Source organism: Rhinolophus sinicus, chromosome 3 (assembly GCF_057876585.1).
Source record: "Rhinolophus sinicus isolate RSI-liver-muscle chromosome 3, RSI-T2T, whole genome shotgun sequence".
Lineage (NCBI taxonomy): Eukaryota > Metazoa > Chordata > Mammalia > Chiroptera > Rhinolophidae > Rhinolophus > Rhinolophus sinicus.
This window is the reverse complement of record NC_142503.1, coordinates 155717458-155740496: the sequence shown is the minus strand read 5'-3', so window position 1 is coordinate 155740496 and position 23039 is coordinate 155717458. Positions and strand designations below refer to the sequence as shown.

The 23039-nt window shown below is 50.6% G+C and overlaps 2 protein-coding genes and 1 long non-coding RNA gene across 6 annotated transcripts; 2 read left to right on the top strand and 1 right to left on the bottom strand.

Annotated features, from left to right (window-relative positions):
• The first annotated feature begins 1467 nt into the window (after positions 1–1467).
• On the top strand, positions 1468–7991 carry PPIB (peptidylprolyl isomerase B). The gene is made up of 5 exons (XM_019750751.3): positions 1468–1682; positions 2422–2535; positions 3260–3353; positions 6883–7067; positions 7645–7991. Exons 1-5 carry the CDS (start codon positions 1548–1550, stop codon positions 7765–7767), a joined length of 651 nt encoding a protein of 216 aa, XP_019606310.2. The 5' UTR covers positions 1468–1547; the 3' UTR covers positions 7768–7991.
• On the bottom strand, positions 6374–11542 carry SNX22 (sorting nexin 22). Of its 3 annotated transcripts, XM_019750752.3 has the most exons (7): positions 11345–11534; positions 10898–10981; positions 10380–10484; positions 9736–9830; positions 9372–9404; positions 9058–9125; positions 6374–8602 (listed from the first exon to the last, which is right to left on the bottom strand). In XM_019750752.3, exons 1-7 carry the CDS (start codon positions 11417–11419, stop codon positions 8478–8480), a joined length of 585 nt encoding a protein of 194 aa, XP_019606311.2. In that variant the 5' UTR covers positions 11420–11534; the 3' UTR covers positions 6374–8477. The 3 variants fall into 3 exon arrangements, with proteins under 3 accessions (XP_019606311.2, XP_019606312.2, XP_019606313.2); XM_019750753.3 differs by lacking the exon at positions 9372–9404 and having other exon boundaries at positions 11345–11542; XM_019750754.3 differs by lacking the exon at positions 10898–10981 and having other exon boundaries at positions 11345–11542.
• Positions 11543–11585: 43 nt separating this feature from the next.
• LOC141570575 (uncharacterized) lies at positions 11586–22564 on the top strand. 2 transcript variants are annotated; one of them, XR_012494723.2, is made up of 3 exons: positions 11596–11950; positions 14285–14536; positions 18811–22564. It is a non-coding gene; the product is annotated as an uncharacterized LOC141570575 (long non-coding RNA). The 2 variants fall into 2 exon arrangements; XR_012494722.2 differs by having other exon boundaries at positions 11586–11950; positions 14285–22564.
• The last annotated feature ends 475 nt before the right edge of the window (positions 22565–23039 follow it).

The following is a 23039-nucleotide window of genomic DNA, read 5'->3' as shown; positions in this document are numbered from 1 at the left end:
TAAACACTTTTCTCAGTGGCTATGGGCAACGTGAGACCAGTGAGTGGGGAAAGAGGCTTGACAGACCAAAAAAATTGAGGTGGGTTGTTTGGAAGACTATTTTTGTCAGGGCAACAACTTTATCCAAGAATATATGCACCTGATTGGTGGAGGTGGCCTGGATTGAGGTGTGAGGATTAGAAATAGCAGATGTCATTTGTGTTTATGAGAGAACTGCCTGTAGAAGCTCTGCAGTCTACCTGCAGTGACCTCAGCGTAGGGAAGGACGAGGTCATGCCAGCGGCCATGTATAACCTCCAACTCAGGTCAGTACCTGCTCTAGAGACCAAGCTGCAGAGTTCAGCTATGGAAATGGATTGGAGTCATGCCTACCTACAATCTGGGCTGTGAAGACCAGGAATTTCTGTAACGTTAACCTTTGAAAATTAGTTTTAAAGACGTTTAATAACATCAGAAGTCCAAATTTGGGGAATAAGATAGGAGTGTAATTTTTATTTGGGGAGGTGTGTATGACTCCCAGTACTGAAGTATGTGTTCTGTAGAGCACCACGTATGTGTGAAGACCTGAAACTGGTGTGGAGGCGACTGACGACTATCCCTGCCCTTCTGAAGGTGTCTAGAGAAGGGAAACTAAACCTCAGGCCCTCGCATGTATTTCCCACCTCAGTGCTAATGTGACGCTATCGCAACCAATATTGGTTGAGCCCTTAGCCTTGCAGCACTGATCTGGGAGTTGTACAAAATCAGTGCAACACAGTACATACCTCGCAAAAAATGTAGTTGCTTGGGAAAAAGAAATGATGAACCAGAGTATACACTAGAGTGTGCGTTGACTCACACAGTGGTAAGCACAGTAAGATTAGAGGAGAGAGAGGAAACTGAGTGGTAAAGTGATAGGCACTATGTCTAAAAGGAAGTGGGTTTTGAAGCAAGTTTTGCAAGACAAGTACAAGGAGCTGATAAGGTCATACTCTGGGTAAGCATAAACGTGCCCTGAGTTTTTGGAAGCTACCACACTTAAACCCAATCTGGTGGTGACTAATGCTTGACTGGTCGGATACGGACAATCACAAAAGCCTTCCGACCCTCTCTATAAACTTCCTCACCTAAAATATCCGCTAAGACGTCCACTTCCGCAAAGGCAGAGCAGGCCCCGGGACGTGCCGCTCTGCATGCTGGGGTTTGTAGTCTCTTCAGAAACCCAAGCCCCATTCTCTTTGAGGGGGCACCGCCTTCCGCTGATCCCCCATCCTGTGGGTGGGCCTTTAGCGAGCTGGGAAGCCAATGAGGCCGCAGTAACGTGGCAGCCCCCCACGAGCCCGCGTCTCCTCCCGCCCTGTTGACGAGCCGGGCTCCGCCCGCCAGAAGGACCTACTATCCGGCGCCGATCCAGAGGGGGAAAAAGAGGCCCTCCTGCTGCTAAGAGGCCTAATGGAGCCCTGGTTCCCCCCGCGATCGTGCTCAGTGGCGGCGCCGGTGCTCACACCGCCTTGCCGCCACCTTCTTCAGGCCTTCGCTGTCTAGGCAGAGCAAGCTGCTTCTGGTGGATGCTGCGCCTCTCTGAGCGGAACATGAAGGTGCTCTTCGCTGCTGCCCTGGTCGTGGGCTCCGTCTTCTTCCTGCTGTTGCCAGGACCCTCTACGGCTGATGAGAAGAAGAAGGGGCCGAAAGTCACCGTCAAGGTCCGTCCTCCCCTCTTCTGACCTGCCTGGCGAGGCCCGCCCTTCGCCGCCTGGGTTTGGCCTCGGCGCCGCTGGTCACTGATGTCCGAGGCAATTAGGGTTCAGGAGATCAGGCCTGGGCGTCTGCGGCTTTGACTCAGCCCCTCCCTAGTCTCCTGGCTCTGACATCTTGGCACCTGGACGGTCCTCCCCCATTCAGACCAGAGAATGACCTGGAACCACCCCAACACCCCTGGCCTGACCCAGGCGTTGGGGGCCCGGAGTGCCCACCTGGGGCCAGCACTGTCGGCCTCATAGTAGTCTTTGCAAATACCCCGCAGTGCTGGCGAAACGGTAAAAGTTCACGTCTGTCAAGTTGCGAATCCTTTCTCGACTTCGGTCAAATGTTAGCCACTTCCAATTACAAAGCACAGCAGTATAGCTTAAACTTGCGTGGTAAGGTTAGGCTCCCCACCTTCTTTTTTTTATGTTAATTTCTAAAATCCGAACCCATTATTTAGAGCAAAGATTGTTACCTTGTCGTAGCACAAGGAGAGTGTAAACGTATTTTCTGGGAAACAGGTTTGCAACTTTCATTAGATTCTCATAGGGTTTTTGTAGCCACCAAAGTCAGATACAAACACTGCTCTTAAAATACGGCTTTGTTTTCTCTCCCATCTTCAGGGTAGCTTCTTGGGCCCTCTCTTCCCTAGCAAGGCTCCTTTATAGAGGCTAAACTTGAAATGCTCTTTTTCCTCAGGTATACTTCGACTTGCGAATTGGAGATGAAGATATAGGCCGGGTGGTCATCGGTCTCTTTGGAAAGACTGTTCCAAAGACAGTGGATAATTTTGTGGCTTTAGCTACAGGAGAGGTAAGAGGCTAGAGCGGAGATAGTCACATTCAAATGAGGGCTGGCAGCAAACACCTGCAGAATGTGGCCCATGTGTGCCAGGAGCCCTCAGTACCAACTCTTGACATGTTGGCAAGGGCAACGCAGTCTTGTCATGTTTTGAGTTTTTTAAACTGAATCCAGAAATCTGGATTTTTTTTTTTTTTTTTTTTTTTTTTTTTTTTTGAGAAAACGTATCTTGAAGACATTGCAATAACCGAAGAAAACGTATCTGTGGAAACTAGTTTGTGCCCTCTGTACCCGACCTTTCTCTTAAGAGTAAGGGGCCCAGAGTTTCCCAGGTTTTAAGAAAACAAGAAGGCCCCGTTTAAGAAAGTTTGTATTCCAACTTAACTTCCCATTGGGTCAGCAGATAACCTTTTTATTTGCCCAGTTTTCTTCCATCTGTTCTTATGATTAGAAAGAAAAACAAGAGGGAAAGGGCGGAGGCATTGTGTGAAGTAGAATTATATAAAGTCTGGGAATTGTATGAAGACAGAGGAACGTGCAGTCTAGCCTTTCCTGGATCTGTGTGCTGCAAGTCTGGCCCGTGGTCACTGCTCACTCAGTAGCATGTGAAACTGACTCTGGCCAGCAGTGGTGTCTCTTCTGCGAGCGGGAGTTGTTGTGGGCAGGGTTCCTACAGGGCCAGGAGGTCTGTCTGGTGCCTCATGCCACCTCCTCACCTTCTCATCCCTTTTTCTAGAAAGGATTTGGCTACAAAAACAGCAAATTCCATCGTGTGATCAAGGACTTCATGATCCAGGGTGGAGACTTCACTCGGGGAGATGGCACTGGAGGTAACTCAGGTCCTCTGGGCAGAGAGGCTGTCAGTGCAGACTCCTAGGTGGGAGGGCTGGGCTGTGTAGGGTGGACAAGATCTCTTCTATAGTTTCAGAGGCCGACCTGTCACCTGCTTTGAGATCAGCTGTACCCATCTTAGTACAGGGAATTCAGTACAAAGAAGAGGGAGTAATTGGGGGGTCAGGTGGAAATAGGATCTCGTCCAGCTGGCATACCTGCTGATCCAGGCCTACAGCCTCAGCGACTTCTCACAATACCCCAGGGGGGAGCGGAGCAGAGTGAGACACATGAGTAGGTGATTCTAGGTCAGGCATTCAAAGCCTGTGTGAGCAACTTTGGAAGCACCAGCAAGGTGGGAGAAGTTGCTTTCCTTGGCGGTATCCCACACGAGGCCACTTGGCAAGAGCTGAGTGAGTCTCGTTTCTGCGTTACTTGTACACATAGAACAGACACATAGGACTAACCCACAGGTCTCACCATCCCACGCATCTGCAGCTCACTCAGGCTGTGGTGGGTGCTGAGGATGCAAAAATCGGGGCAGCAACTCCCTTTCACTTCCAATACCTGCACGCTCACCAATTGGCCATAATACAGCCTTTATGACTCAGGCTCTGTTCTCAAGTGATCATCTAGGTGGGAAGATCCAGAAAACACTAGAAAAGCTCCGTAACAATACAAGATGTAAGCAGTAGCTGGCGGCAGCAGTGGAGAGGAACAAAGCAGACATTACCGTAGTGCTCTCTGTATTCATGGAGTCAGACGCAGTTGGGTATGACCCAGTGTCTGCCACCTTCTTGCTTTGTGACGTCAGGCAAATGAATTCTCTGAGCTTCTCTGGGCCATAGCCAAGGCTAGTTTCCTTTTGTGTAAAGTAAGAGTAGTAAGAGTTCTGGGTACTGTGAGGGTTGGGTGAGGTCTTGAGTGTTAAGTGTCCAGTACATGGTAAGTAAAGTCAGCCATTGTCAAAGTGCTGACTAGCAAAGGAATCAGTTCAGGCCAAGATGCTCAGGAAAGGCCTTGTGAGTGTGAGGAAAGATTTGAGCGGGGTACCGGCTATGGAGAATTTGAATGAGCAAAGAAGAGGCATAGTTACGGTGTGAGCCCAGCTCTGTTCTGCAGCAGGAGCTTGCCCAAAGGTGGGGCCAGGGAATGGAAGTAGACCACACTAGCTTTGTCCTATAGGGAGTGAGGCTCCACTGAAGACGTGAATGGGACGAAGACCCAATCACAAAGGACTTTGAGGGAAAATAATGTGACAGCAGGATTCAGGATGTGAAGGCAGGAGCAAACTGGTGAGGGTGTCATGTCCAGCGCAACACAGGCAGTGAGCGAACGAGAAGGGGCGACGAAGGATTAAGAAAGTAAGAAACAGAAGTCAAGAAAGTTATGAAACAGGGGCCAAGGGTCTCACACCCTCAAAGGACTGAGAACACTGAATGGGGCCATCCTGTGGCTTTTATTGATGCATACACAAGAAAACAACATTGTTTCTCCAAGGTCTGAATTTCACACATTATACTAAGAAACTGGTTTGAATTAATTACTCCTGCAAGCAGCTGAACCTCAATTTCAGGATGTACCTCCTGCAAGCAGCTGAACCTTTATGCTTAAACTTACTGAAATGGATAGATGGAGAACTGATGTTATTATTACACCATTGAATCTCTTCCCAAGCAGGTTGTGGGAAGGAATGCAGCCACAAAGGCAGAAGCTCTTCTTAACCAGGGGAAGGTCGGGGGTCTATGCCCACCTCTATCAACCCCGTGGGTTCTCCTGCTGGGCCCCAATCGACTGTGCCTGGCTTGAGTTGTCCCCCCCGTGGGGAATCTTACAGCTCACTGGCTAACCAGCCACCCTCCGGGTCCAAAGATGAGACATAAGGTGCAAACATAAAGGTGAAGCAAAGTCCCTGAAAGGATCAGTCTCACAGACTCTCCTTTCTTTAGGGACAGGTACAGGGAACAGACGGGTAGGCTGCTGCGTGACAGCAGAGGGGATTAGTGTCCCTGGGTAGGGCAGTGTGGGCTGGAGCCCCAGGAGAGGATAGCCTAGTAGGTAAGAGCTGAGATTCGAAAGCTAGAGCCCTTGGTTTGAATTCCTGCTCTGCTGCCTCCAGCTTGGGTACCTTTAACCTCTCTCTACCTCAGTCTCTTCATCTTTGAAATAGGGTTATAAGCTGCTGCATCATCAGGTGGGATTTTTACGTGTAAAATTCTTGCCCCAGTTCTCTGTCATGCATCTAATCATTAGCCATTATTGCAGTAGGGCTGCAGGAATGGAAAGAATGACTAAGTGACGGGGGGGTGGGGACAGCAGTGACAGTGCAGAGGAAAGTTGTCAAAAGAATGGAATCTGGAGGAACATGACAAAGTATGTTCAGTTTAACATGAAGAACTATCCCTTGAAACTTGGAACTCCTTGTATTTTGGGAAAGTGATTGGAGTGAAGGCTGTAGATTTGGATAGCAGCAGTAATTGAAATCCTGCAGTTGGTTGAGACTTACAAAGAGGATTCTCACGTTGGGAGGCTTTTATCCAGCACCCTAGCCAGGAGTCATTGCACAACATTGGAAGAGACCAGTTTCTTTCCAGTGTGGGAGTAAGAAGTGGGACACCCCCATTCCCACCAGCCAGAGTCTAGGAATTCTTGGTTTTCAGTCTTCCCACTTGCTACACTGTCAGAAATATCTCCCTGATTAGCATCAGTCTGGGACAATTTCCCAACCTGGTTCCATTCTGTGGAACTGTAGGATGAAAATATGTGTATTAAGGGGAAAAAAGGTGGAAAGGTGTTGGGTAAAACAAAATGAAAGTTCTTTATTGCTGGGTTTCTCGGGGCCTGTAGTATACTAGTACACAGTGTGAACAGTGTGAATCTCTAGAAGGGGACGGGGGAAAAAGAGCACAGTATTTCTCCTGAATCTTAGGATCTCTGAAAAAGTGTGGAGATGTGCTCTCGGCTCCCTTTGTCATGTGCCCCAGCCCCAGACCCCTCATGGACAGACTCATTACACACATTAATAGCCACCTTTTTTCTGTTTATTTCTTGATAAGAGGCTCTTGACTTTCCAGAACCCAAATGGCAGCTACCTCAGTGCCTTCTATTCTCTTAGGAAGAAAAATTGGTCAGCCACAGCATTCCTCCTTTTCTGGAGAGTTCTTGCCTCCTCCCCTGCCCCCTGCACAGCAGCTCTCCACCAGAGTCCCCCTATGGCACGCCTCTTGGGCCATAGCCAAGGCCAGTTAATATATGTGCCTTATTTAAAAGCCGTAAAACCATATTCTCAAAGTAATCGATTGTGTGAGCTGTTCACTACATTGACCTGGCCTCATGCTCTACTTGGTCTGTCACCACTGTTTGGCTCCAAGGTCAGAGGGTAAGAGGGGTTCAGCTTTGATGCCCTTACACTCCACTTGAGCTTGGCCTGGTACAGAGGACAGGTTGAGCCCCTGGAATCCTCACCTCAAAGATGTGCTTGGTTTGTGCCAGCTTAGCTCCCCTGACCCACTCTGTCTTTCTTCCCAGGTAAGAGCATCTACGGTGAGCGCTTTCCCGATGAGAACTTCAAGCTGAAACACTATGGGCCCGGCTGGGTGAGCATGGCTAATGCGGGCAAAGACACCAACGGCTCCCAGTTCTTTATCACGACAGTCAAGACAGCCTGGCTGGATGGCAAGCATGTCGTGTTTGGCAAAGTCATAGAGGGCATGGTGAGTTTTCAAGGCACCGACCCTGGGCCGGGACGCCATGTATTTTATCGCTTTCCCAAAAGATTCAGACCAGCATTGTGTCTGCCAACTGGGGGGGGGGGGGGGGGGATAAATAGCCTGCTGCTCTGTGCCCCAAAGTTCTGAATCCTTTCAGGCCCCAGGCAGGGTCCCACCAGGAGGCCTTAAGGCTGCACCACTGCAGGGACCCTCATCCCATCACTCAGTCACATGCTGACACCACCCTGAATTGTACAGGGCACAGCTGAACATGATGTCCACGAGAAGCCATGTGGTACCCACTCCCCAGCCACCCTTTTTCCTCCTCCTCACCCTTCGCCCATCTGGGTTGTACTTTAGGATCACACAGCTGCCTCCTCTTGTCAGCGCTGAGTTCTCCCTGCCCTGGGCTAGCACCTAGTACCTAGCACCTAGCAGTGACTATTAGGATTCTGGGACCTCGAGGTCTGTAGGCTGTTCATCACCTGAGGTCTCAGTCCTCCCCAGCCATACACTGGGCCTGTGTCTCAAGTGGCGGACCTCCTGACCCACCCTACTTTCCCGCTTCTGCCTTTCCCAGGAGGTGGTGCGGAAGGTGGAGAGCACCAAGACAGACGGCCGGGACAAGCCTCTGAAAGATGTGGTCATCGCAGACTGTGGCAAGATCGAGGTGGAGAAGCCCTTTGCCATTGCTAAGGAGTAGGGCCTCAGGGGCATCTTCCCATTGAGCAACTGTCTGTGCGGCCCTGTTGCCCCTTTGAGGGGTGAAGACAGCCTGCCACAGGGCTCTGCTGCACTGGCCCTAGTGCTGGCATCTGATGGAGTGGACCGCTCCTCTCACATTCCACAGGCCCACAGGCCCAGTTTTGTAACAAATTCCTACCAACACTGACCAATAAAAAAAAGGTGGGTTTTGTTTTTTTATAATCTGTGTGTGAGCGGGTTGTTGGGCCTGCAGCACCTCCCCCCCAGGTCTGCATTCCAGCCTATATGGGCCTCCTGTGGCTGGGCTGCCTGTCCCCTCCCTGGGCTCCAGCCAGAACCTTTTCCTCAGATGCTACCCACAAAACTTAGCTTTTGCTCCTTGCTTCTAAACTTGGCCTACTACTGTGCCTCAACCTTTGCTTGCCCCCTTCTGGTGTTAGTGAAGAAATACACCTGTACCCTTTCATAGCCGACCTCCTAAATTGACTTCTCCCTTAATCTTCACTCTGTCGTCCTGCCCTGGCCCCAGGGCTCCAGGAGTGCAGGAGTTCTAGCACCCCCAGCCACCAATGCAGCTCAGTTCTGAGCCTGAGGTGGGTAAGTCCTGAGTCCAATCCAAGGGGGACCTAGCCCATGTCCCTTTTATGGAGCTCACAGGACAGAGGCATGTGACTGTCCTGGCAGGTGGTCCAGAGGCCTCTGGGCTGGTCAGGGCATCATCGATGGCAGAGGTGCAGGGTGACAAGGAGCCTCTGGCTGGATGTCAGCTGTGCTGGTGCCGAAGCCGTAGAAGCCCTGGAGCACGCCATTCACCACCACACTGGGCAATGGCTCTGGCCGAAGGAGAACAGGAGGAAGGTGTAGGAGGCTGCAGTGGAAGGCGCTGTGGGGTGGGCCTGACCTCAGGCCTGCAGCTTCCAGAGCCTCTAGCCAGGCTTAGCCCCCCCTGGGAGCAGGAGCCCCTGCCAAGGCAGCAGGTAATAGCTGGTCACCTAACATGAGGCATGGGCATTCCCAGTTCACATTCTGTTCACAGCTTGGTAAAGCCAGGCTGGTAAGGAACGCAGATCAGGGGAGCCAAGCTAATTTCATCATGTCTGCTCCCTGGTGAATACAAAGCAGGCTATGGGGGCACAGGAGCTGCAGGGTAGGTATGGTCCCAAAGGAGGGCAATTAGGAGAGAAGCTGCCTGGAGGTCCTGGGAGCTGAGAAACGGCAAGTTCAGCCCTACTCCCGCCCTGCTACCTGTGCCCTAAATACGGGTTATAGGTCAGAAGCAACCCCTCACCTGGGGATGGGGCGCAAATGTAGGGATCCATGCAGAAGCTGACGACAGGCCGATGGTGCAGCTGCATTCTAGAACAGAGGGTCAGGAGCATTGGAGAGGGAGGTGGAGCAGTCTCCTATTAGGTAGAGACTAGGAATTGAGATCACCAAGGACCCATAAAAAAACGAGGTGAGAAGGCAGTGGGCTCAGGAGGCACCAACAGGAAAACCTGGACCAGGACAGACAATACAAGCCATTTTGGCAGCAGGCCAGACTCCTGACATATGGCCACCAGGGGGCAGCAGGAGCGGGTAAGGGTAGGGGCTTTGACTTGCCTGCTGTTGCTAGGCAGGAACTCCCCCAGGGTTCTGAAAAGAGAGAGGGAGGATGTGAGCTGCTGGGGATGCCCAGAGGGGTTCGGATATTCACCTCCCAGGGGCCACTGCCTCTTTTTGTAAAAAGCTAATTTCCAGAGGCAGCTGGGGTAACCAAGGCTGTCCAGAAAACACCTCCACTAGGGTCAAGAAAGCTGTTGAGGGAGATCGTGTCTCAAAGTAAAAGAATCAGGCTCAGGCCTGGCAGGTGTAGGAAGGAACAGGGCTTGGCCTCTAAAATGTTCCTCTGCTTGCCGCAGAGAGCCCTGCCCTCCCAATGCTGGGGCCGCTCGCACGCCAAGCCATAGCCCCTAGAGGTTCTCACCCCCAGCTGCCGGCCTTGGGGCCGGTGGGAAAGTGCCGCAGACTCAGGAATTCAAGTAGCTCCTTGGGTACATCCTGGTTCAGGTACAGGACGCCCTGGAGAAGAGGGCAGAGGAAACCTGCATCAGACCCAGCTCTGTGCTGCCACACAGCCCAGTGCAGAATGAAAACATGGAGGTCCTGCCAAAATGATCAAGAATTTCAAGACAGTAAGAGCAAAACATTCATTAACCAAGCTGGGGGCCCGTCTGACACTGGGCCTTGTGACTACACAGGTGTATGCCCATGAGCCAGCCTGGCCTATAATCTGGCATCACTTTGGGGGTCGTGGGGAGGGTACCCACTCTAGGTCCTCATCATGAAGGCAGCACCAAGATCTCAGCCTGGAGAGGAAGAGAACTAGCTTCCAGTTTCATAATTAAGACTGAATGAGGTAACTAGAAGGCAAGTGGTTCCAGTTCCATGAAAGTTCAAGAAGTAAACTAATTTCAATTAATTCCGAAATTACTGTTCAGAAAATTGAGGCTTGAGGTACTAAAAAACATGCCCAAGATGTGCATCCCCTCTCCCCATGCGCCCACACCTGGCTGGGTCCCACCTCTAGTCCAGCGGGCTAGAGAGCACGAGAGTCAGGCCCACGCCCACCTGGATATAGGCCTCCAAACTCTGTCGCCGCTGCTCCAGCCCTCTGGTCCTCCAGTGGGGCAGGCGTTTCGAGGGGAAGTCGGGCACTTTGTATAGTTTCTTGATCTGCGAGGAGGTTACCGCGGTGCGATCACAGTGTCCCCACTGAGCCCTCAGGCTCACTCCATCCCTGCGAGAGCCCTCCCCAGTCTGTCTCCCCTCCCCTCACCCACAACTCCAGGCTCTGCCCGGAACAGTCCCGGGTGAGTGGTGGTTGGGGCAGGGGACCCAGTCTCCCAGCCCCAGCAGATGCCCGAGGGTGGGGCGGCCGCTCAGGGGCATGGACAGTGCCGGCCGGAACCTGACCCTCTGTGTCCACCCCGCAGCCCATGGGGAGTTCAGTGCCCAGGCCCTGAATACCCTCCAGGGACTGGGGTAGTAACGGGGGTGGCAGAGTCGGAGGCCGCAGCTCGTCTGCCCTCCTCCCTGGGCTGGGCAGGGGCCGGGCCGGGGTCGGTCGGTCGGCGGTGCCGCCTCACCCGCTTGTGCAGCGCGTGGAACTCGCTGTAGCGCCGGGGCACCGTGTGTCTGCGTCCGCAGTACCGCACCTCCACTCGGAACACCTGGCAGGCGCGGGCCGGCAGGCGGATGCGCGTGAGGCTAGGCGCCCGCCCACCCTCCCGCGCTTAAAGGCACAAAGCAGCCTTGGAGCGCCGCCGCTCCCCGGGGACCCTCCCACGCTCCTCACACTTTATGTGGAAAGGACGAGAGGACCCGCCCTCCGCTCGGTGCAGTCCCTCATGAGCCCGCATCGTCGCCCGCGGGGCTGGCAAATTCTAGCGCCCCGAGATCTTCGGCTGGCTGTCCCCCGACGGCCTCGGCGGCAGCGCTCCGACGCCCCAGTCCGGGGCGCGGGGTCCCCACTGCGCTCGGCTCAGGGAAATCGGCGGTCCCTGCACCCCTTCTCATCCAGTGCCCCCGCTTACCATGTGGCCTTTCTCTGGGCTCTGCTTGGGCGCCTCGGCCTCCGGCCCCACCGACGGGATGTGAACTTCCAGCATCCGCGCCCCCGTCCCCGCCCTCACCTCCTCACTCAAAGCTGGGAGCCCGAACTCTCCAGGAGCAGCGGAGAGACCCTGAAGGGGCGGCCCCGCCCCCTCGGACTCAAAGGCCCCGCCCCCAGATGGCCCAGCCCGGGGCGTTCCCTCGCGCGCCGAGTCCTGCTAGGGGCAGATTAGGCAGCGCGCAGGGTGGTGGGAGCTGAGAGCTGTTCCCTGAGCCTGGTGGGGCCGCAGTGCGGGTGGGGACCCTTCGGTGGAGAGGCATGTGTTTGTCAACATACACTGAGCGCCCACTGACTGTGAGGAACGCGGGCGAGCCAAGATTTCCCCTGCTCTTTGTTGAGTGTCTACCAAAGACTAGAGCCTGTGGGCGCTAGGCATGGAGGATTCGGGGCCCAGACCTTGGCGCCTACCTTCAGAGCCAACCAGGGACGTTCCTTCTGTTCCTCACGCCCTTCCCCGCGACCAGGCTGCCTCCCATCCTCTTCTCTCCACCTTCAACCTGGACCCTGAGAGGGTGGCCGCGCCTGGGTAAGCCTTGGAACCCCGTCTGGTTTTGATGTCCTCCCCTCTCCCAGCATCCACAAGCCCCTTCATTCATTCATTCTTGTAATTCACTCCTTCATCTTTCAGCCCTAACCTGATTCCGGCCCAGTTTGCCAGCAAGAGGCGGTTTCGCAACCTAGGCTCTGCTTTGGGGGTCAGACAATTTGGATTTCCCAAACTGTGTAGACCTGTGCTCATCTCCAAAACTGGGATAATATACCTCCCTGGGGAGAGTGCCTGAAAATTGAGTGAGATGATCCCTGTTAAGCCCTCAGCAAAGTAGGTGTTAAGAAAATGGCAGCTTGTGGGCTTGTCCTAGAGGCACAGGTGGGTGGTGTTTGTGTACAGGCCAATGGATGGGGAAGAGGGCCTGTGGAAGGTGGCACTAGGCTGTTTTTGCCCACCCCTTTGGGCAGGGTCTTTCTGGGTAAGGGGCAGGACTTAATCTGTAACTCTCTCACCCCCTGTTCTAGAAAGGGCCTCTGCTCCCACCTCTCAGCCCCCCACCCCTCAGCCATAAGGGAGTTGTCTCATTCAGCAGAGTCCACGCCACTGACTTCTCCCACAAAGGCCTAGGCAGGTGGTGAAGGGAAGGGAGGCCCTGCCTCCAAGAGCTCACACCTAGTAGGAGGTCGTGTGGTGGGAAGGAAGAAGCAGAGTACCTGTCTTAGGGGATGGGGTTGGGGAACCACTCACTCCATGCACTGCTAGTGCAGAGGTGCTTCTGAGCTGGAGCAGAAACTCTCCCTTCCCAGCTCTGCCCCCACGAGAGGCTGAGAGAATGATCCCAAGAGGAGAAAAGGGGGGCTGGCCCGGTGGCCCAGGTGGTTGGAGTGCCGTGCTTTTAACGCTGAGGTCTCTGGTTCAATTCCCACATGGGCCGGTGAGCTGCGCCCTCTACAGCTAAGATTGTGAATAACAGCTCTCCCTGGAGCTGGGCTGCCCTAAGCAGCCGTAAGTTGATAAGTTGACGTGAGCTGCTGTGTGCTGCCATGTGCTGCCATGAGGGGCCGGTAGCCATCATGAGCGGCCGGCAGCCAGTGAGAGCTGCCGTGAGCGGCCGACCTACGACTGGCGACCAACTGCCTCAGCCCGGGGGAGCGCAAGGCTCATAATACCCGCATGGGCCAGGGAGCTGTGTCCTACACAACTAGGCAGACCAGCTTGAACTGGAGTGTGTGGAGGGGAAGAAAGGTGGGGGGAAAAAAGGAGAAAAGCAGGTCTTATCAATCCTATGTCCCACACTTTCTTTCCTCCAATTCCATCCTCACAAGGGCCCTAGAATGAGGCAGCTGAACCTCTTTGGAAGGGAAATGACCCCATGAGGAGAAGTGCTGGGGTTTCATTTGCCCCCTTACACTCTAGGGCCTCCATCATTCAGGGACTTTGCTCTGCTTGTCTTACTGGCCAGGAAGTCCTCCCTGGGACCCCCAGACTTCTAAACTTCTTGGTCATCCATGCTAACGACTGTCTGCCCCTTTGTCTCTGTTCCTACCATCCAGAAAACTGCTAGTCTCCAAATGGATCTCCCTGTCTTTCCATGCCTCCCTCCTTCAGACAAAGTCCATTCTATCTAACAGCAGAAACTGTCATCAAGGCTTCTGCTTAAAACCTTCCAAAGACTTCCCATAGCACTTAGAACAAAACGCACTCTCCCTACCACACTCTACAGTACTCTAAATGACCCAGCCCAACCTCCATTTCTCATCTCACCCCCTGTCCTTCCCCTCCACGCACCAAGCTCAAGCCACAATGACCTTCTTCCAGTTCTTCAAACCTAATGAGCTTTTTCCCACCTCAGGACCTTTGTATATGATGGTTCCTCTCCCTGGAACACTTTTCCGACTCTACCTGGTAAGCTTAGCCTAAAACTTCCAATTCTTAGCATAAAACTCAACTCCTCAAAGAGGCCTTCCTTTCTGACCACCCTATCATATCACCTTATTCCAATGTGTAGTTATGTCTGTTTATTGTGTCTCCTTGGTTTCCTTGACTCTACCCCAGACTCAGAGCCACATCAGGCCAGGACCTGGTGTGTCTTCTCAGTGGCTGCCACCATGGTGCAAAGCATGTAGTAGACACAAAGAACACATTTGTGGGTTGAAAGACTATATCAATGAATGGAGGAGAGAGGTGTTGGGAAAAGGCTAGGGAGAGGAGGGAAGACTGGGAGAGAGGAAGGGAGCAGGGGTTGCTGAAGGGTTAGAGGAAGGCGGGAAGGGGAGATAACAACAGGAATACTCTTCCCACCTTCAGAGTTCTCTCTCTCTCTCTCTGTCCAGATTGTTCTTTACCATATTCATTTGCTTAATTTTCCAGCGTTCCTGAGAAGCGTCAAATCAATAATGGATTTTCATCACCAGTTGTGGAGGGAGATTTGATGCAATTGACTTGAAAAATGCCACTGCATCCCATGGTAAATGAGTGAAGATCAATGAAGAAAAACCAGATTCTTAACCTGGAGACATTTTTGATGTCTTTGGGGAGATAGAACAAGTTATGAAGAATGCTTTCCTGAAAGGAGGAACACATGACATGGTGGATACCCCACGGCAGTGGTTACAGTCAGAGGTAAAGTTTATTTTCTATACACTTTAAGTTAGGCCCCGCTCAGTATGTGAACACTGAGATAAGTTCCAGGCTCTTCAAAGTGACTTCCATTTTCACAATGAGTTGTTTTACTGTATAAATTCTTGTCTTTTCTCCATCACTCTTCAACATACAAATTTAACGTCCAGGTTTCTCGGTGAAAGTTGGTTAAAAGTACTGGTTGGTCACATTTTCTTGGCAGGGTATATAAGGGTCAAATGATAGAACAGTGGTTTTTGAACTTCAGCAAGCAGCAGCATCACCAACATGGCCTGTTATGTTACGGAGGGTTAGAGCGCCCTGACCCATTTTCTGAATGTGGAGCCTCACATGTGTGCTTCTCACAAGTGCCCTGGTGATGCTGATGCCCCTAGTTGGGGACCACATTGTAGACGCAGGTCTCTCGACTCCCCAAACAGCCCCGCCAGGGAGTGGGGCCCCTCTCGCCCCACTGTTCAGACTTGGCACCTAGAGCTGAGAATCAGGGCCTAAGCAGAGGGCAGGAAGGACTGGGGGTGGTGTCCCCCTGACATACCCCCACTGGGGGTGGTGGCTGGTGGTGGGGTGGCAGGCCGGTGGGTTGGACCTTGGTTCCCACTCTGGCTTGGGCCCTTGCCCTCTGCCACCATCACACAAAGCCCCTTTCACACTAGAACCACTTCTGCTGGGCTGTGCAGCTGCTCAGGAGGCTTGGTTAACCCTGTTAAGAAAACAAACAGCTCCTGGGCCTGGGGCTGGCGGGCGCTGCTGGGCACAGAGGCTGGATTCTTTTCTCCAGGCGGGTGGCCAGGGGCAGACTGGCCCCAGAGGGAGCCCAGCCCCACCTCCCCCCAGTAACTGGACTGCTGGGCCTGGACTGCTCCACCCAGGACGGCTCTGGTTACCTGGGCAACGTTGGACGACACCCTGTGCCTCGGGGTCCTTATCTGTACCTGGGAGAGTTGTGGGGATTAACTGACATCATGCTTTTAAAGTGTTTAGCATGGGGCCTGGCTTGCAGTAAATGAATGTTAGCTATCATTATTTGACTGAATTCTATGAATTTGCTGTTTTGGAGGCCAAAACTGTGGGCTATTGGCAACTGCATATGATTCTTCCTGTATATTGTTACTGGTTCAACTTTGAAACAAGAACAAACTCTACTATTCCTCTTTCAGTATCCTGCGATTGCAAGGTTAGCTTAAGAAAAAGAAAACTACTATTTCAACTACTAATTCTGTGATCAGGAGTTTCCTGATTTTCTCCATATTGTGCAACCAAAATAAGGTAAAAGAATACATTGGAAGCAGAAGTTGGTGTAAATTAGCAGCTATCCTGTTCCTGTCAGCCCCAGAGTACTTACTGCTTACCTTTTTAATAAGTGTATCTTTTTTTTTTTAAAAGATTTTTATTTTCTTTTATTGGGGAAGGGGAACAGGACTTTATTGGGGAACAGTGTGTACTTCCAGGACTTTTTTCCAAGTCAAATTGTTGTCCTTTAAATCTTAGTTGTGGAGGGCGCAGCTCAGCTCCAGGTCCAATTGCCGTTGCTAGTTGCAGGGGGCACAGCCCACCATCCCTTGCGGGAGTCCAACCGGCAACATTGTGGTTGTGGTTGAGAGGACGCACTCCAACCAACTGAGCCATCTGGAAGCTCAGCGGAAGCTCACCTCAAGGTGCCGTGTTCAATCTTAGTTGCAGGGGGCAGAGCCCACCATCCCTTGCGGGACTCGAGGAATTGAACTGGCAACCTTGTGGTTGAGAGCCCACTGGCCCATGTGGGAATCAAACCGGCAGCCTTCGGAGTTAGGAGCATGGAGCTCTAACCGCCTGAGCCACCGGGCTGGCCCCAAGTGTATCTTACACATTTGAAATAATGGAATATTTTTGTTTTGACTATTGGACTTTGGCGTAGGTGTCTAAAAAAATAGTTCTGTTGCTAGAACATTTTAAATGATTCAGCCAGTCTAGATACTTTATTTCCTAGATAAGGAACCTGAGGTGTGAGGAGAAGTGGGCCCTGGAGAGGCTGTGTTAGGAAGGCACATGACAAGCATGTCCTGCCTAAGCCCTGAAAGCAAAATTTGGCTCATGGTAGGCTGGTCATCTGCTTCTCAGGGAACAGGCAGGGTCCAGCCCCAGGCTCCAGCCAGCAGTGTCACTCCTAGGAGTCACCTGCCCCCTGCCCGGACAAGAGGCAGCCCAGCTGCCTCAGACGTGAGCCAGGGCTGCAGCAGAGGGAGCTGGCAGAGCCCCCAGCCACCTGGCATCTAAGGCAGTGCAGCTTCCCAGGGGGGTGGATTCTGGTGCTACAACAAGCACCCCTTAGTGTGATATGTCAGTGGACCAACCAATCAGCCCCTTTGGTGTGCTCAGCACTGGGGTTCAAGGAACAAAGATGTGTGCAGGTAGCCTCAAGTCACGGGGGTTTATCATGAAGAGAGCTGAGGACAACAGGAAAGCCGTGGCAAAGGCCAGGAGGGGCTGCAGCCCCAGGGCTCAAAGTTTGGAATGGAAGTGCCATGGGTGCTATCTAGTCTCTTGGCAAGTGGAATTTTCAGTCTTGGCCAGTAACGGTCCCCAGCTACTCCCTCAAGCTGCTCCTGTCTTCCAGCTTCTGCTCCTGCTACCAGATGAGAGTATCTCAAGGGATCAGAGAAGCTCAAATGCCTACAAGGTCAGGTGGGCAACTTGTCCTTAACAGGCCTATTGTACGGACTTACTAAGGTCTTTAAGAAAACAGTTTACTGGGTTAATGTTTAGGTTCCCCCGTCCATCCTTGTGGATCGTGTCAAGCAAATTGGGTTCAAGTCTTAGCTCTGGAGTGTGACCTTGGGCAAGCTTTTTAAGGTCCCTAAGTCTCAGTCTTTGAATGGAGAGAATGATGCCCACGTGGCAGGGCCATGGAGACAGATGGTATTTCCAAGCCCTGAGAACACAGGCACAGAGTAGGTGTTTAACATGTGACAGGTCTTACTGTTAGGCCCTGGGGTAGGAAGGGGCCACCGGGGAAGTCTGGACCCGCCGATACTTGTTCCTAGCTGCCAGGGGCCTTATCATTTCCTGGTGAAGATGCTGTGTAGAGACGTGCTGGTTGGGCCCCTGTGGTCATCACTGCTGTCACTCAAAATGGAAGAGGAAGCGGAGAGCACGGAAGCTAGGAGGGGGCACTCATTTGGAAACAATTATTAATTACATCCCTGTTGGAAAAGGCCTTACCTCAGATTGGACAGGGTTTTTCTGGACCCAAAGTCCATCCTATGGATGCTGAGCAGCTGGCTTCCTCTGAGCAGCCTTACGGGGAGGGGCTCTCTGCCCCCGAGTCTGGTCCTCACTGTCAGAGGGGCATTTCCACAACACCCAAGGATGACCAAGGGGAGGAGCCTGCAGGCTGCACTTGGGGACACCTGAGCACCAACCCGGCCAACCACAGCAATGCCTACTGAACCCAATTTTTTGATCTCTTGAAAAACCCCAAGATCTGGGCCCACAGACTCATCAAACAATAATCACCAGAGCTTAAGGGCACTACTGCCCTTCAGGATGCCTTTGGGGTTAGAGGAGGGCACCCAGAGGAGTAAGAACACACAGTGCATGATGTAAGAAGTTCAGAGACACAAGGCTAATGAGGTCACCTCCAAGAACGTTACACACAAAGGTGAGAAAGACCAAAGGTTTAGGAGGATGACAGACAGTGCCTTGCCATGAGGTACACAGGAGGCCGGGCTTCCATTCCAGTCTGGGGGTGGCACGGAAAGGAGATCAAAGGAAGCTTCCCAGAGAATTATGTATAAAGTAGACCTCAAAGGATGCATGGGAGTTTTCCCCCATAATAAAAATAGCTTTAATTTTTATGATTATAAAATACATAGAAATTCCAAGCAACATAAAATGGTATAAAGATTGTTAATCATGCAACATTCTACCCCTAGAGGCAACCACACTTAACAGTTCAATCAACATCCTTCCCGTAAATATAATTTTATGTAAGTGTGGACCATACCATACATGTAATTCTATACCTTTTTTCACTTAAAAATGTTTTCTTTGTTAATGAATATAGCTATGTATCATATCCAATGACTGTATATATGTAATATCCAATTGTATTATGTACCATAATTCATTTAATCCCTTCCTGCTGTACATTTAAATTGACTTCAATTTTTTTTAATACTTTTCTTTTTGGCGGGGGGAAGGGGAACAGGACTTTATTGGGGAACAGTGTGTATTTCCAGGACTTTTTCCAAGTCAAGTTGTTGTCCTTTAAATCTTAGTTGTGGAGGGCGCAGCTCAGCTCCAGGTCCAGATGCCGTTGCTAGTTGCAGGGGGCGGAGCCCACCATCCCTTGCAGGAATGGAGGAGTTGAACCAGCAACCTTGTAGTTGAGAGCCCACTGGTCCATGTGGGAATCGAACCGGCAGCCTTCGGTGTTAGGAGCGCGGAGCTCCAACCGCCTGAGCCACCGGGCCGGCTGATTTCAATTTCTGTAACTGTAAACAATGCTGTGATGGGCATCTTTGCATAGTCATCTTCATGGACTTGTTTTCCAGAAGTGTCTATGGGAATCCCCATTGAATATCCGGACACATTGGCCAATGCCCGCCCTCTCTACCTACCTACACTGCTATCCGCAATATGCAGACTGTGTCAGACAGGTGTAATTGTGAGACTGGAGAGAGGATAGGAGCTGAGACAAGGGGCTTCAGGTACAAAGCCCACTATTAATGAAGGTTCCTTCGGCCACACAGGAGTGAGAAAGGAAAGAGCTTACTTGGAATCAGTTTCCATGAGGTGTCGGCATGGTTACGAAGGACTAGGGGATACACAGGAGAAGGTGAACTGGGTCCCTCTCATAGAAGGCCAGGAGTGCCAGGCAGCGGAGTTGCAATTGGAGAACATTGAACAGTTATCTACTTGGCACCTATTCAAAGCCCCAATCTCTGCTCAGGCCATGGAATTATAAAGCTGTGCCGCTTGGGAGTTTGTCTGGGGGAGAGAGCCAACATGAAACCACACAGCTGGGTCGCAAGACATTAGCAGATGATGTACACACCGTTCCCAGGGCCAGAAGATGGGCTGAGTTGTTCTCACCCATTTCTAACTCAGCTCCGGCCTGACTCTACCCAAACACGGAGCAGACAGTCTTAGCTGGTGACTCAGAAGACAAAGTGTTCAGTTTGGGCTCGTGCTAACTGCAGCAAAAGTGTGTCTTTTGCTCCAGAAGTGATCACCATTCTCTTCCCCTTCCTTCTGGTTCCCCCAGGACTGGTGGGGAAAACCCCACTACCGGGGGGCCTGATGTCCCTCAAACTTCATGATCTTCAATCCATGTGGGCTCTAAGCTCACTCAGCAAAGGACACTCCTCCCATCACCATTCTCTCTCCTCAATCAGTTCCTGGCCCAGTTAGCAGATTTCCATTATCTTCTCTCCCTTTTTAAAATTGAGCTGCAAAGGCATTTTTTTCTTTTCCTTAGGGTTCCCAGCTACAAGTGCATCCAGAATGAAAATCTGGAAAGAGTTCAAAGTTACAAATATTTATGTGTAAGTGACCCTTCCTATCATTTTGACTTCTCTCACTTATACTCACTGAATACTTGTATTAAATGTGGGGGTCCCTCCAGCTCTGGGTCCTCATCTACAGGACTCCGGAGCCCAGAGATCCTTAGGAGAAATAACCCAAGGGGAAGCAGGGCAAGTGTAGACTCATCTCCATACCTCTTCTCTAAACCACTTGCCTCCAAATAGGTAAACAAGACCTCCCTGAGAACAATTATTAAGCAGGAGACCTTTACTCTGTACCCCCCGCCCTGCCCCCCGCCATCTATCTTTCCTGCTCCCTGCTCTGTGCATCTGTTCCCAGACATGGTTCTGAACGTTCTTCCCTTTCTCTCTTCTGAATGTTATTAACATGCTAAGTCTGATCCACCTTTAAATAAAACAAAGCCTTCTTTCATTCTGTCTCCCCCACCTATCACCACGGGTCTCCCTTCCTGTTCATAAGAGCCTCTTATACCACAAGGTCAGCACTCACTGTCCCCACCGCTTGCCTCCCATCTGCTCCAAACCTATTTGGCCTCCTGTGTCACCTTGTAATGAAGAGCTTCACCCTGAAATCCACACGACAAACTTGTGGATCATCCTCGTTTCCGCTTCCTCCCTCAGAAGACAAGATCACATGGCTCCATCTCCACCCATCGAACCTCTCTCCTGAGCTCCAACCCAAGCACAATCCTCCCCGGCTGCTCTCCGTGCCCCCAGTCTCAAACCTTCTGCTATGTCTAAATTACAAACATGACCATGTTATTTCCTGCTTAAACCCCTTCAGTAGCTCCCACACTTCCAGGTCATGTGTGACTCGGTTCCTGCTCATCCCTTTCCACGGACCACCCACTGACTGACTCTGGCCACCCCGAGACACTGCATTTTACTAGATGGGCCCACCTTCCACTGGCAGGGAACAGGGAGGCTCATGGTTCCAGCACAAGGAGCAAACCCCTCTCCACCTTTAAGACGGTTCAAGCATCCCCTTCTCCACAGATCCCTTCCCGGGTGGAATGACTCCTTTTGTGCCACTATTTCCTGTATACGGGCCTCTGGCTCAACACTCCTAACCTGCGAAGGGCCCTCTTGCTGTCCATATCCAAGGCCTGCACAGAAATGCACAGGCCCTGTCAGCCTTGGATGCAGGAGGCTGAGGAGGACGTTCTGACACCAGAGGAGAGTCCATCCCAAGAAAATAATAAAAAGAGACTTATATCAAGATGATCACTGGATGGACCATAACAAAGCGTAAAAAATCAAGGTAGAAAAGTTTAAGTTTCTGTGAAGAAGAGTCACAAATATGGAAAAGGAAGGAAACTAGTATAAACCCTATGGGGCTAGACTGAAGTATCAGTGTGAATTCATGATTATAAAAACTAACTCTTTATTTGTTATCTATCTCTTCATATTTCTATATATCTTCATATTTATTCCCTTGATTTTTTGACCAAGCGTAGAAGCAATGACACTCTAGCAGAAATGAGCACACTCAGCACCCACATCTTGGTTTGTAAATATAATTTCCCAGGAAAAGGAGTCAAGACTCTTTGGAGAAATGGTTGATTCCAGGGCTGGGGCAGGAAAGATATAAGATAAGCCCAGAATATCTTGCTAAGCCAGAAAGTGTTCATAAAATGAAGGGGGCATGTTAAAAAGACACAGGAGCTTGCTAGAAATCTGAGATGGATGGAGAATCAAAATAAATCAAAGGAATGACTTGCAACTTTGAGTAAAATAGGAATCTATTCATCCATATTGATAAATAAGCAGATTAATAAATAGGGAGAAAAGATGCTTTTCTTTAGAAGGAGAATGTCAACCAATAAACGAAGAAGAAATGATGGAGTTAGAAAATCACATTGGATAAGGAACAAAAAATTATCTCCCCCCAAATTACTTGTTCATCACAAAGGGGAGAGTAGTAAATTTAAAATGCGGAAACCTGGCACACGTCAACTTAACCAAGCGATCAGAGTTAACGTCATCATTAATGGGACCAACTGACATCACACGCCGACTTCAGATGCACCGAGGACACTTCACTTCTGTGATGTTCCTGCCCAACATGCAAAACCCTAATCTAGTCACGTGGAACCATGAGACAATCCACGCTGGGGAACATTCTACAAATCACCTGACCTGTATTCTTCAAAAATGCCAAGGTAATGAAAAGCTGAGGAACTCTTCTGGATTAAGAGACACATGTCATCATGAGTTACAGCTACATGTAATACATGATTCTGTACCAGGAAAAAACGAACTGTTATAAAGGACATCGCTGGGACAAATGACAAGATTTCAATATGGACCATGGATTAGGTAACAGTATTTATTAAATCAGTGTTAACCGTCTTGATTTGGTAACTGTACTTACGGTTATAACTTAACGAAATATATATTGAAGTTTTGGTAGTAAAGGGATACAATGTCTGCAACTTACTCTCAAATGACTCAGAAAATACATAATAAATACAGATAAAGCAAATCGGGTAAAATGTAAACACTTGGGAAATTTGGGTAAAGGATCTATGAGAGTCCTTTGGGTAGTCCTGTAACTTTTCTGTAGGTTTGAAGTTATATTGAAATATAAAAAGTTACCAAACAAAGCAAGACTCCAACAAGGGATGAGTCAGAATTATGGTACAGTTACTCTATGGCAGCCTTACAATGAGTGACATAGCTTTAGAAATAAAGTTTGTGAAGACACGTAACAATACAGAAAAAATGCTTATAACATACAAATATACAGTGTTGAATGATAAAAGCAGGATACAAAATATTTTGTGTATATTATTACAACTATGCAAAAGCAACCATATAAAAGACTGGAAGGGTAAAACTCAAAGGTGGTAATAAGGATATTGGGTGGTAGGAAGAGATTGTGACTTTTTTCAAAAAACACAAACAAAAAACTAAAAACAACCAACCTGTTCACAATACTTACTAGAACTGGCGCTTCC

What these genes read in the sequence shown, in the direction of transcription:
- PPIB (XM_019750751.3), top strand. Translation starts at nt 1,548, where the DNA reads ATGCTGCGCCTCTCTGAGCGGAACATGAAGGTGCTCTTCGCTGCTGCC. An exon ending in GGCCGAAAGTCACCGTCAAG is followed by an intron (nt 1,683 to 2,421) that starts GTCCGTCCTCCC and finishes CTTTTTCCTCAG; the next exon opens with GTATACTTCGACTTGCGAAT. An exon ending in TGGCTTTAGCTACAGGAGAG is followed by an intron (nt 2,536 to 3,259) that starts GTAAGAGGCTAG and finishes CCCTTTTTCTAG; the next exon opens with AAAGGATTTGGCTACAAAAA.
- SNX22 (XM_019750752.3), bottom strand. Translation starts at nt 11,419, where the DNA reads ATGCTGGAAGTTCACATCCCGTCGGTGGGGCCGGAGGCCGAGGCGCCC. An exon ending in TCCACGCGCTGCACAAGCGG is followed by an intron (nt 10,485 to 10,897) that starts GTGAGGCGGCAC and finishes ACCTCCTCGCAG; the next exon opens with ATCAAGAAACTATACAAAGT. An exon ending in TTCCTGCCTAGCAACAGCAG is followed by an intron (nt 9,126 to 9,371) that starts GCAAGTCAAAGC and finishes CCTCTGTTCTAG; the next exon opens with AATGCAGCTGCACCATCGGC.